At 36.3% G+C, this 13,634-nt stretch overlaps 1 protein-coding gene across 1 annotated transcript; it reads right to left on the reverse strand.

Moving 5' to 3' along the window:
* Positions 1–1,833: 1,833 nt before the first annotated feature.
* Positions 1,834–13,453, reverse strand: gdf6a (growth differentiation factor 6a). Its single transcript, XM_062064320.1, has 2 exons — positions 13,076–13,453; positions 1,834–3,953 (listed from the first exon to the last, which is right to left on the reverse strand). Exons 1-2 carry the CDS (start codon positions 13,428–13,430, stop codon positions 3,043–3,045), a joined length of 1,266 nt encoding a protein of 421 aa, XP_061920304.1. The 5' UTR covers positions 13,431–13,453; the 3' UTR covers positions 1,834–3,042.
* Positions 13,454–13,634: the final 181 nt, after the last annotated feature.

Genomic DNA, 13,634 nt, shown 5'->3' on the forward strand with positions numbered 1-13,634 from the left:
GCTGTAGGCCCATGCCCCGATTTTAAAAGCACTCGCAAGTGCTTTGTCTTGTTTGTAACAGTAAAAAAAAAAAAAAAAAAAAAGACGGACCAAACTTCATTGGTAGTTTAAACATAACTCTACTCCTCTCTCCTACTGCGTCCATTACAATTGCATGCACATGCGTCATGGCCAACAATGCAAATTAGACGACAATGCACAGTCCTGTGGGAAGTCCTGTATGAATATTAATAAAGAGTTACTTCATGCAACATGCTGTTTAAAAAGTTTTGATGTTCATGCTGCTTGCCAATCAGAACAAATCATAGCAAAATGTATTATATTCTCAGAGCATTGAATCGATCACAACTGGACTATTCGGATCATATTGTTTCAGATGTCATCACTTCATCCTCACAGACATGTTTCGGACAGTTCTAGTCTAAGAGCCTGGTGTCGGATCCGAAGGATTTAGCCTTACCGTACAAGAGGGGCACCTGGAGAAATGAGAATATTCACCAGTAATGTCAAATACATTTCTATTTTCCCTTTTGGTTAGACTATAATTTTTAAAATAAAAGCATTTTGGTCAGTGACCTTGTGGTTTGAGTGTCCGCCCTGAGATCGGTAGGTCATGAGTTCAAACCCCGGCCGAGTCATACCAAAGACTTTAAAAATGGGACCCATTACTTCCCTGCTTGGCACTCAGTATCAATGGTTGGAATTGGGGGTTAAATCACCGGAAATGATTTCTGAGCGCGGCCACTGCTGCTGCTCACTGCTCCCCTCACCTCCCAGGGGGTGGAACAAGGGGATGGGTCAAATGCAGAGGGTAATTTCACTAGTGTGTGTGTGACTATCAGTGGTACTTTAACTTTAACTTTAACTTTAAATAACACACGTTATCTTATTTTGATTACTATTTTTTGTTATGACTTGCACTGAAAGTCTACTACTATTGCTAATATTGCTGAATTGACAATATGTCAAATATGTTTATTTGATGTTGTCCTAGTATGTTGACAAGCATGCTTAGGACAAACAAAACTGCAAGTTTTCATGTCCTTTCCAGCCGTACTAAATATAGACTCACAACTTTTGCCGCAGAACAGTTTTAGTCTTGATAAATCACACTGTGTATGCTAAATAATTACATTTGCATTTTCTCCTCCCAATATTTTGGCCGTTCTACAAAATAATCGGCATATATTCTGCATATCCACGAAGACAAACACACTAAATGGGTGACGCTGTCTATTTTGCTCACATAAGAGACGCAATCCTCTGCGCACAAGCTTAGTAGAGCAGCGTGCGCTATCAAGTTTGCATGTGTTTTAACAAACGCAACTTTTACTAGATCTAGCCTATACAGTATAAACACTTTGTAGGACTCAACAAAAGACAAGACTGCCACATCCAACGTAACGCTAGTCAACTACTGACCGATGACAGCAACTCACCTGGGACAAACTAAAACGAATGCATACTGAATTGTAAAAGAACAAGACATCACAACTGGACACACAGGTATTATTATTATTAGCTCATTGTTCAATGTTATTATAAAGAAATTAACATATATTACCACATGAACACACACAAAAGTACCGAAATTGGTACCACTGTGTGCCCATATTGATTCCCAGGTCCTGGGAATTGGAACCATGTCAGTTCAAATGTGAAAGGGGACACATGCAATGTTTAGGTCCACACACATATAGGAATGAGCAACATTTAAGAAACAAATGATTGTCAGGTAATATTTCACTGTAGTAAAAACTTGCAACAAAGTTTTATTGACTTGAATACACAAAGCAAAAGGAGGGTCGAATCAATCCAAATACAGGACTTGTGGACTTGGTTTTGAATTTTATTTGTACAGTAAAGGAGTGGAATAGTATCCAGTAATATATGAATATAATGATCTTATATATACTGTAAAAGCTCTTTTACACTCTAACTGACCTACACACTAACCTATATGCAATGATGAGGTAGACAATTATAATGGTACTTTCCACCCTCTGCCAAAACAAATAATGAATACACCTTAAATTACTCTTATCACTGTAAGAAATATATGATTATCATGAAACTGTACATCACAAATAATAAAATAATTATAGAATAGAAATTATACCAATTTGAGTGCATTTTGTATATGTACAAAGAAATGCAGCTCTCTCATTTCTTCATTCGGAGCACTTTTGCAAAGTTATCGTCTATACAAAATATTTACAGCTCAAAAAATAATGAACAGCAGTGCATTCAAAGCTAATGTGCATTTTTAAATATCGCCTCTCTTTGCGAGTCTTTTGTTTTACATATTCCTCATCAGAGCAGACAAACTGGCTGCAGCCCCTCGGCGCAGTTTATTTGCGGAAGTGCATTTCGTAAAGATGCAGCAAAAAAAAAAAAAAAAAATTCCTGACTGGCAAAAACAATATTGTACTGAAACAGAGAAGACACAAGTCTGGCGGTGTGTCCTTTTTCCCTAAAAGCACATGATGACCCTCGCTGACCTCTGCAGTGAGGCAAAAATCTCTTGAAGGCGTTGCCGTGTGTGTGTGTGTGTGTGTGAGAGCGTGTGTGTGAGCGTGAGTGACATTTATCCCACTTTTCTTTCTTCTTTGTTTTCTTTTTTTTTTTGCAACAACAAAAAAATGCACTTGCACGGGCGTTTAATGACTTCGGTCGGACGGAGGCAATTACGGGCTGCCTTACAGACAAGGTTGCACGACAAGAGCTTGCAAGTCCAAACGCTGACGGGCAAAAAAAAGCCTCTGTCCACTGTAGCCGCGGCACGAGAAGGTGCACGGTGGCACCCGATGGGCTACCGTCACACAAAGGACACTCTGAGGAAACAAGGGCTTGTTTGATGACTTCTTGCATGATTGGGAAATAACACTTTAAGGCGGAAAAGTGTGCATTTTCACCAGCACTGAGTCGGAATAAATAGCAAAATGTCGCCTCTTGCGTGCGTCCAATGTGGATCTCGCTCAGGTGTCCCGGGATGGATCTCCTTTTTGAAGTCTTTACTGTATATTCGGTGCCCGTTGTCCGCTACCTGCACCCGCACTGCTCCACCACCATGTCCTCGTACTGTTTGTACACCACGTTGTTGCCCGAGTCGATGTACAGGATGCTGATGGGGCTCAGCTTGGTGGGGACGCAGCAGCTGGGCGGCGTGCTGTTGGGGTCCATGGAGTTCATGAGCGTCTGTATGATGGCGTGGTTGGTGGGCTCCAGGTGGGATCGGAGCGGGAAGTCGCACACGCCCTCGCAGTGGTACGCCTCGTAGTCCAGGGGCGCGATTATCCAGTCGTCCCAGCCCAGCTCTTTAAAATTCACGTGCAATGCCTTTTTGCTGCACCTGGATTTGGACTTCTTCCCGTGTCGCTTCCCGTGACGGTTGCTCAGTGCTGTCCGCCGCCGCCGCCGGGGCCCCTCTCCTCTGAACCCGGCTTCCTCCTCCGCCTCCGCCTCCGAGGGCCTCACCGCCTCTATCTCCTTGGTGGACCTCCGCGACTTGATCTTCTCCTTCATCTCGTTGAAGAGGTTCTCCCTCTTCTTGGAGCGGGTGTAGGCTACCAGAATGGCTTTTTCCTGCTGGGGTCGCCCACCCCTGTCCAGGCCCAGCGCCCTGAGGTCCAGCTCGGTGTCAGAGTTCCCCAGAGTGACTCTGAGCTGCAGGCAGAGCTGGTTCCTCCGATGGTGAGATTTAAACATCTCCCACACGTCCAGAACCGCCCACCCGGACTCGGCGGAGTCCACGGGGTCCAGCAGCGTGGAGTCCAGCAGCACGTCCGAGCTGCACGGGTAGAGCCGGACGCGATAGAGGCCTGTCGTCTGCGAGTCGCCCGACGCTCTCCTAAATATCCTTAATTCGGCCCCGACCAGCTCCTCTTTGTCTGAAAGGGTTGAGACATCAAACAGATACTTTTGTCTTCGCAGAGTAGAGTGCAAAAGATCGTCTGCAAGGATAAAAGAAGAAAATAATTGCAGTCAGATTCACTTAGGGTGTACAGTGTTCAGGGTGGGAGGGGATTGGGGAGTGGGTGGGGGGGGGGGTTACATTCTCCCACAGAGGCCTTCTCTCCGACCCCATGAACCCCCACCAGAAACCAGCCTGAAACAGATAATTGCCTAATTGTACCCATTTACAGCAGTGAATCCACATTTTACTCGCACAAGTTCAACATGTAACGTGGCTTCACATTCTTCAAATGCAGACCAAAATGAGATGTGTGGGACTCAAACCGAATAAAATCATATTTTATTCACGTTGAGGAATATGCATATTGAGGAAAAGCTGTTTCATGTTGAATAAAATCCATTTAAGAGTAGATACCCATTTTTTTTTTTGTGAGTGGAGGGTGCTGCACACCTGCTTCAAAGCTGTTGGTCTTTTTTGCGCCTTTTAATTTCATTTCCAGCCCATTCGTCACGCCTGACCTGTTTAAAACGCTGCAGAGACACAAAGCACTCAGTGTTCACGCCGCTCGCAGGAAGCATCTAATCTTGATTGTTGCACTGATTTGCTGTGCGCTGTTTTTCTGCCAATAGTCGATTACTCTCAGGCTACTTTCTTTTTTCCACCACGACAAACTCAATAATCTAATTAGATCTATCTTAATGCCACATCTTTCAAGTGAAAGTCAATATTGTGGGTGATGGCTTGTTTTTTTCCTTTTTTTGCAACTTCAGGGATGCTTGATTATGTGCAATATTTTTATTATATACATAATTTCTGTATGTGTTGTCATTGTCAGGTTTTATGATGTTTAGAATGGTGCATGTATAAAAAGGGCTGAGTTAACATATGTGAATAATCACAAATAAGTATCCCAATAATCATACACAAGCAGCACAATCACACAATTTATTTGGACTGTACAAGTTCCAATGTATTAAATCTGTGCAAATGTATATTGTTTATTTTGACCACACATGTTCCTTTACCTTAACCGTGGATGGTTATCATGGTTATCATAAGGTCAGTGCACAATTTCATCTATGCACCAGTGCAAAGATGACATTTCACTTACACCAAGATAGTACTTCAGCTAAAACTATTAGCAGGTTCTGAGTAAATAAATGAGGGGCATTCAAGAAAAATACTTTTTAAAAATTTAAAAAAAAGGTTTCTTTATGACATTCTGACAATAAAACTGGATTTGTGTCCCAATATCAGGGTCTTTTGTTAAGTTAATGAATGTATGCAAGCGAGTAATAACATGTAACTTGATTAATCCAAATGAAAAAGTGTGATTAATCTGACTTTAAAAAGTATAATATATATATTTCATAATACATGTATTTTATTTTTTTATTGTATTGTCATATATATATATATATATATATATATATATATATATATATATATATATATATATATATATATATATATATATATATATATATATATATATATATATATATATATATATATATATATATGACAATAAAATTTGATTTGTGTCCAAACAGGGTCTTTTTCTAAGTTAATTAAATTTTGAAAGCCAGTGATAACCAGTAATAATAATAACAATAATAATGATAATAATTCATAATAATTATGATTAATCCGAATTCAAAACTGTGATTAATTGTCAATAATTTATATATGTTTACTACACTGACAATACACAATTAATGCATGAGCAGGCCTGTAAATATAGTTCATAAATCAATCAGAGAAACTGTGTGCAAAAAAGGAAATTAATAGATTGAACAAATATATAATGTTGATCAGTTTTGTGCAGATTTGCAATGTGTGCATATAAATTGGGAAGGAATTGCAACAGGTAGATATGATATTTAAAAAATTAAAAAAAAGTGAAATAATAGTCAAAATAATATTGCTTTGTTGTCCTTGTGGTGGTATTACTTCAAAATAGCGTAAAATGCGCTGCTTTACAACGAACACTCACCTCGGCTATCAGGGTTGTTGGAAAAATAAAAGTGACAGGCCTGTACTCGATATTCTCAGCAGATTATTTGATTCTACTTGTCAGTTTCCCTCCGTGAACCCTGTCGAGTGAAACCGTAAAAAAAACCAAAAAAAAACAAAAAAAACGGATTGAAACCTTGTGCTCATTTCTGTTACTTTGCACGTCTGGTCTGCATTACCTTTCTTTTCTACCATTTCCCCCCCACTTTTTTTTTTTTTTACAAGACCTGAACCAAAAAAAAAAAAAAAAAAAATCGAATACAAGTTCAGCAAATAATTAACAGCCTGAATTCCCATCTTCGTCATTAAAGCACTTCCCCTCTTATATTTCATCCCGCGTTGCCAAGGACAACATTCCCCTTAAATGCGCCTGTGCACGCTTTGGGTGCACAGCTTGTTGAAATTACTGACATATTCGTGTTGACACACAAGAATGTAGCAGGTTTGACGAATATCACCATTCCGTTAAATATAGATTTTTTTTTTTAATTTTTTTTTTTTTGGAGCAATGCAATTCACACTTTGCAATATATGCAACGCTATTTATTGAGCTGGAGCTTAGGGATATTATTAGAGGAAAAAATTCATTTTTCTATATTATTTACTTGATTGCATAATTAGGAGGATATGTTTCCCACTTAAACTTAAACTTAAAATCACTTTTTTGTGACTTAGGGATAAACACCTTGAGAAAAGTAATGTTTAATATATATGTAGACTGCAGGGGGCCAAGAATGATATTATTGTACAGATAACCAATCCTAGGTGTAGTTCTTTTAGGTACCAATCGTATATATGGAAACACTGAAACTCTGCCTTTTATAGGATGTGTAGACGCATTTTTTAAGTATATATATTTTTTTTTCATTGCTGCCTTTATTTATTTTTTAGATGCCTTTTACTGCACTGTTTTTAATAGTATGTGATAATGCCTTTTATACTGTATTTTGTTTGTTTTTTGTATTGGACGTTGGAGTCTGCAATAAAGCTTGATATAAACCGTTTTTTCCCATAATTAGTTATTTCTAATGCAATTGGGTGCCAATATAATTCATGAATTTGGCACAAAATGATATCTTTCAACGTCCCCTGCTCTTTCATTTGGTGATTTGCCATCTTGGGCCTTGAAGGGGTCATTATGGGAGAATAGTTTGATATGTTATGACATGAACACTCAATTAGATGACTGCGGTTCAAATACTCCAATCAGCCGTTCGATGCCAAGCGGCTCTCAGAGGGTCCGGCTCGGGGTCAGAGCCAGTGACACATCACATCACAATCACAGGGGAAAGTGCGGCCTTTTTTTTTTTTTTTCCTCCTCTTTTTTTCCTCTATCAAATCACATCATACTGGAAAAATATATATTAGTGGAGGACAAATACACCTTCATGATAACTTGCAAGCTATGGGAATAAATGACTAGAATTACTGCATTTTTGCCTGAGTGCATGTTTAGATATTAAACACCTGCTTCACTGAGGCTGCACAATACTGAGCCCTTTTATTTTATTGTCATTTGTCCCCAAGTCTGCTCTAAAACTTCTGATATTTGCAAACAAAACTAAACAAAAAGTGTCAGTTGCAAGGGTAAAATGATTAAATAGCTTGGATGATGCACTGAAAAGGTGCAACTCAATTTAAATATATAATATTATACTAAAATACCAATCAATAATATAAGAAGGATTATATCGTCTACCATGCATTATTAACACTATTAATTATGTTGGTGATAAAAATTAAAAAAAACAATACTCATTTTATTGTTTGTATATTCTTGGTTAAATAAGATCTGCTTCTTCCTACTTTTTTTTGTACACATTGTGTCACTGTAACCATGCATGTTCCTTATATACAATTTGGGTTTTCAGTCCTGTTACCGTAATACTGCATGAGGGGGAAATCACACTTTCTGTGCGTAATTATCCACAAACAATCATTGCCACCACTTTTGCGCGTATTATCACACTGTAAAAAGCTTCATTATGCTGGCTAATAATTGCATGACTTGAATCTACAGTAATTGACTGTGAAGTTCAAATGGTACTGTCATTTCTCCAGTTATTTGTTGTAATATCGATCAATAATATAAGAAGGATTGTATCGTCTTTTATGCATTATTAACACTATAAATTATGTTGGTGATAAAAAAAAAAAATTGTGTTATATTTTTTGTATTTTCTTGGTTGAATAAGATCTGCTTCTTCCTACTCCTTTTCGGACACATTGTGTCACTGTAACTATGCATGTTCCTTGTATGCAATTTGGGTTTTTTCAGTCCTGTGACCGTAATGCATGAAGGGGAAATCACACTTTTTGTGCGTAAATATCCACAAACAATCATTGCCAATATTTTTGTGGATACTGTAAAAAGCTTCATTGTGCTGGCTAATAATTGCATGACTTGAATTTACATTAATTGACAGTAAAGTTAAAATGGTACTGTCATTTCTCCAGTTATTTGTTGTAATATCAATCAATAATATAAGAAGGATTATATTGTCTATTATGCATTATTAACACTGTAAATTATGTTTGTGATTAAAAAATGTTTTTAATTAAATTGTTTGTATTTTCTTGGTTGAATAAGATCTGCTTTTTCCTACTCCTTTTCAGACAATTTGTGTCACTGTAACCATGCATGTTCCTTATATGCAATTTGGGGTTTTCAGTCCTGTTACCGAGGGGAAATTACACTTTTTGTGTGTAAATATCCACAAATAATCATTGCAACCATTTGTGTGCGTACTGTAAAAAGCTTCATTATGCTGGCCAATAATTGCATCATTTTAATCTACAGTAATTGACTGTGAAGTTAAAATGGCACTGTCATTTCTCAAGTTATTTGTTGTAATATCGATCAATAATATAAGAAGGATTATATTGTCTATTATGCATTATTAACATTATAAATTATGTTGGTGATAAAACTTTTTTTTTTATTATATTGTTTGTATTTTCTTGGTTGAATAAGATCTGCTTCTTCCTACTCCTTTTCGGAAAAATTGTGTCACTGTAACCATGCATGTTCCTTGGATGTACTTTGGGTTTTTTCAGTCCTGTTACTGTAATGCATGAAGGGGAAATCACACTTTTTGTGCGTAAATATCCACAAACAATCATTGCCACCATTGTTGTGCATACTGTAAAAAGCATCATTGTGCTGACTAATAATTGCATTACTTGAATTTACAGTAATTGACTGTGAAGTTAAAATGGTACTGTCATTATCGATCAATAATATAAGAAGGATAATATTATCTATTGTACATTATTAACACTGTAAATTATGTTTGTAATTTTAAAAAAAGTGAATTAAATTGTTTGTATTTTCTTGTTTGAATAAGATCTGCTTCTTCCTACTCCTTTTCGGACAAATTGTGTCACTGTAACCATGCATGTTCCTTATATGCAATTTGGATTTTTCAGTCCTGTTACCGAGGGGAAATCACACTTGTTTGTGCGTAAATATCCACAAACAATCATTGCCACCATTTTTGTGCATACTGTAAAAAGCTTCATTGTGCTGGCAAATAATTGCATTATTTTAATCTACAGTAATTGACTGTGAAGTTAAAATGGCACTGTCATTTCTCCAGTTATTTGTTGTAATATTGATCAATAATATAAGAAGGATTATATTGTCTATCATGCATTATTAACACTGTAAATTATGTTGGTGGTCAAACTTTTTTTTTTATCATATTGTTTGTATTTTCTTGGTTGAATAAGATCTGCTTCTTCCTACTCCTTTTCGGACACATTGTGTCACTGTAACCATGCATGTTCCTTGTATGCAATTTGGGTTTTTCAGTCCTGTTACCGTAATGCACAAGGGGAAATCACACTTTTTGTGCGTAAATATCCACAAACCATTTGTGTGCATACTGTAAAAAGCTTCATTGTGCTGGCCAATAATTGCATTATTTTAATCTACAGTAATTGACTGTGAAGTTAAAATGGTACTGTCCTTTCTCCAGTTATTTATTGTAATATCGATCAATAATATAAGAAGGATTATATTGTCTATTATGCATTATTAACACTGTAAATTATGTTGGTGATAAAACTTTTTTTTTCATCATATTGTTTGTATTTTCTTGGTTGAATAAGATCTGCTTCTTCCTACTCCTTTTCGGCAAAATTGTGTCACTGAAACCATGCATGTTCCTTATATGCAATTTGGGTTTTTCAGTCCTGTTACCGTAATGCACAAGGGGAAATGACACTTTTTGTGCGTAAATATCCACAAACCATTTTTGTGCACACTGTAAAAAGCTTAATTGTGCTGGCCAATAATTGCATTATTTTAATTTACAGTAATTGACTGTGAAGTTAAAATGGTACTGTCATTCCTCCAGTTATTTATTGTAATATTGATTAATAATATAAGAAGGATTATATTGTCTAGTATGCATTATTAACACTATAAATTCTGTTGGTGATAAAACTTTTTTTGTATTATTATATTGTTTGTATTTTCTTGGTTAAAAAAGATCCGCTTCTTCCTACTCCTCTTCGGGAAAAATTGTGTCACTGTAACCATGCATGTTCCTTATATGCAATTTGGGTTTTTCAGTCCTGTTACCGTAATGCACAAGGGGAAATGACACTTTTTGTGCGTAAATATCCACAAACCATTTTTGTGCACACTGTAAAAAGCTTAATTGTGCTGGCCAATAATTGCATTATTTTAATTTACAGTAATTGACTGTGAAGTTAAAATGGTACTGTCATTCCTCCAGTTATTTATTGTAATATTGATTAATAATATAAGAAGGATTATATTGTCTAGTATGCATTATTAACACTATAAAGTATGTTGGTGATAAAACTTTTTTTGTATTATTATATTGTTTGTATTTTCTTGGTTAAAAAAGATCTGCTTCTTCCTACTCCTCTTCGGGAAAAATTGTGTCACTGTAACCATGCGTGTTCCTTATATGCAATTTGGGTTTTTCAGTCCTGTTACCGTAATGCACAAGGGGAAATCACACTTTTTGCGGGTAAATATCCACAAACCATTTTTGTGCACACTGTAAAAAGCTTAATTGTGCTGGCCAATAATTGCATTATTTTAATTTACAGTAATTGACTGTGAAGTTAAAATGGTACTGTCATTCCTCCAGTTATTTATTGTAATATTGATTAATAATATAAGAAGGATTATATTGTCTAGTATGCATTATTAACACTATAAATTATGTTGGTGATAAAACTTTTTTTGTATTATTATACTGTTTGTATTTTCTTGGTTAAAAAAGATCCGCTTCTTCCTACTCCTCTTCGGGAAAAATTGTGTCACTGTAACCATGCATGTTCCTTATATGCAATTTGGGTTTTTCAGTCCTGTTACCGTAATGCACAAGGGGAAATGACACTTTTTGTGCGTAAATATCCACAAACCATTTTTGTGCACACTGTAAAAAGCTTAATTGTGCTGGCCAATAATTGCATTATTTTAATTTACAGTAATTGACTGTGAAGTTAAAATGGTACTGTCATTCCTCCAGTTATTTATTGTAATATTGATTAATAATATAAGAAGGATTATATTGTCTAGTATGCATTATTAACACTATAAATTATGTTGGTGATAAAACTTTTTTTGTATTATTATACTGTTTGTATTTTCTTGGTTAAAAAAGATCCGCTTCTTCCTACTCCTCTTCGGGAAAAATTGTGTCACTGTAACCATGCATGTTCCTTATATGCAATTTGGGTTTTTCAGTCCTGTTACCGTAATGCACAAGGGGAAATGACACTTTTTGTGCGTAAATATCCACAAACCATTTTTTTGCACACTGTAAAAAGCTTAATTGTGCTGGCCAATAATTGTATTATTTTAATTTACAGTAATTAACTGTGAAGTTAAAATGGCACTGTCATTCCTCCAGTTATTTATTGTAATATTGATTAATAATATAAGAAGGATTATATTGTCTAGTATGCATTATTAACACTATAAATTATGTTGGTGATAAAACTTTTTTTGTATTATTATACTGTTTGTATTTTCTTGGTTAAAAAAGATCCGCTTCTTCCTACTCCTCTTCAGGAAAAATTGTGTCACTGTAACCATGCATGTTCCTTATATGCAATTTGGGTTTTTCAGTCCTGTTACCGTAATGCACAAGGGGAAATCACACTTTTTGTGCGTAAATATCCACAAACCATTTTTGTGCACACTGTAAAAAGCTTAATTGTGCTGGCCAATAATTGCATTATTTTAATTTACAGTAATTGACTGTGAAGTTAAAATGGTACTGTCATTCCTCCAGTTATTTATTGTAATATTGATGAATAATATAAGAAGGATTATATTGTCTAGTATGCATTATTAACACTATAAATTATGTTGGTGATAAAACTTTTTTTGTATTATTATATTGTTTGTATTTTCTTGGTTAAAAAAGATCCGCTTCTTCCTACTCCTCTTCGGGAAAAATCGTGTCACTGTAACCATGCATGTTCCTTATATGCAATTTGGGTTTTTCAGTCCTGTTACCGTAATGCACAAGGGGAAATCACACTTTTTGTGGGTAAATATCCACAAACCATTTTTGTGCATACTGGAAAAAGCTTCATTGTGCTGGCCAATAATTGCATTATTTTAATTTACAGTAATTGACTGTGAAGTTAAAATGGTACTGTCATTCCTCCAGTTATTTATTGTAATATTGATTAATAATATAAGAAGGATTATATTGTCTAGTATGCATTATTAACACTATAAATTATGTTGGTGATACAACTTGTTTTGTATTATTATATTGTTTGTATTTTCTTGGTTAAAAAAGATCCGCTTCTTCCTACTCCTCTTCAGGAAAAATTGTGTCACTGTAACCATGCGTGTTCCTTATATGCAATTTGGGTTTTTCAGTCCTGTTACCGTAATGCACAAGGGGAAATCACACTTTTTGTGCGTAAATATCCACAAACCATTTTTGTGCACACTGTAAAAAGCTTCATTGTGCTGGCCAATAATTGTATTATTTTAATTTACAGTAATTGACTGTGAAGTTAAAATGGTACTGTCATTTCTCCAGTTATTGGTAATAAGGTCAAGGTGAATTTGGATGATTTTCCTGGGAATAAGAGTTGTGAGATGCTGGTCATTTCCACAGTGTGATGCCCACCAACCTGTTCCTCTGTCCACGAAACTTGTGATGGTGTTGGCGGATTTGGAAGAGCGGAAAAAGCTGGCGTTTAGTCCCAGTTTCTCCGCCGCCGAGTAGGTCCTGTAAATGGAGAGCATGTACTCGTGTGGCACAATGTCGTCCTTTATGGGCTCTTCTTTATGGTGGCTCGTCAGGTGATGGGAAGACGCGAAGATGTCTTTGAGGAGCTTGATGGACCTTTGGTGGGGGAGTCTGACTCCTCTGTTCCTCCTCGGAGCGGATGGAGAGATGATAGCAGCTGAGTGGAAACATGGAATATTCCAGAGGAAAACAAGCAGCAGGCCCACGTAAAGTGTGACAAGTCGGGATGCAAACATGGCTGGAGGGTGGCTGTCCTTTTTTTTTTTTTTTTTTTTTTTTTTTTTTTTTTCCTTTTTTTTTTGGGGTGGGGGGGGTTCCTTTTTTTTTTTTTTTTTTTCCTTGGGTGGAGATGGAGAGGTCCGCCCGAGCCGGAGATGTTGAGCGCGTCAGCGTGTGAGAGCTGCGAGACTTTTGCGCCCTCAAGAAGTGCGTTTTGCGCT

The sequence above is a fragment of the Entelurus aequoreus genome, linkage group LG11, assembly GCF_033978785.1.
Source record: "Entelurus aequoreus isolate RoL-2023_Sb linkage group LG11, RoL_Eaeq_v1.1, whole genome shotgun sequence".
Classification (NCBI taxonomy): domain Eukaryota; kingdom Metazoa; phylum Chordata; class Actinopteri; order Syngnathiformes; family Syngnathidae; genus Entelurus; species Entelurus aequoreus.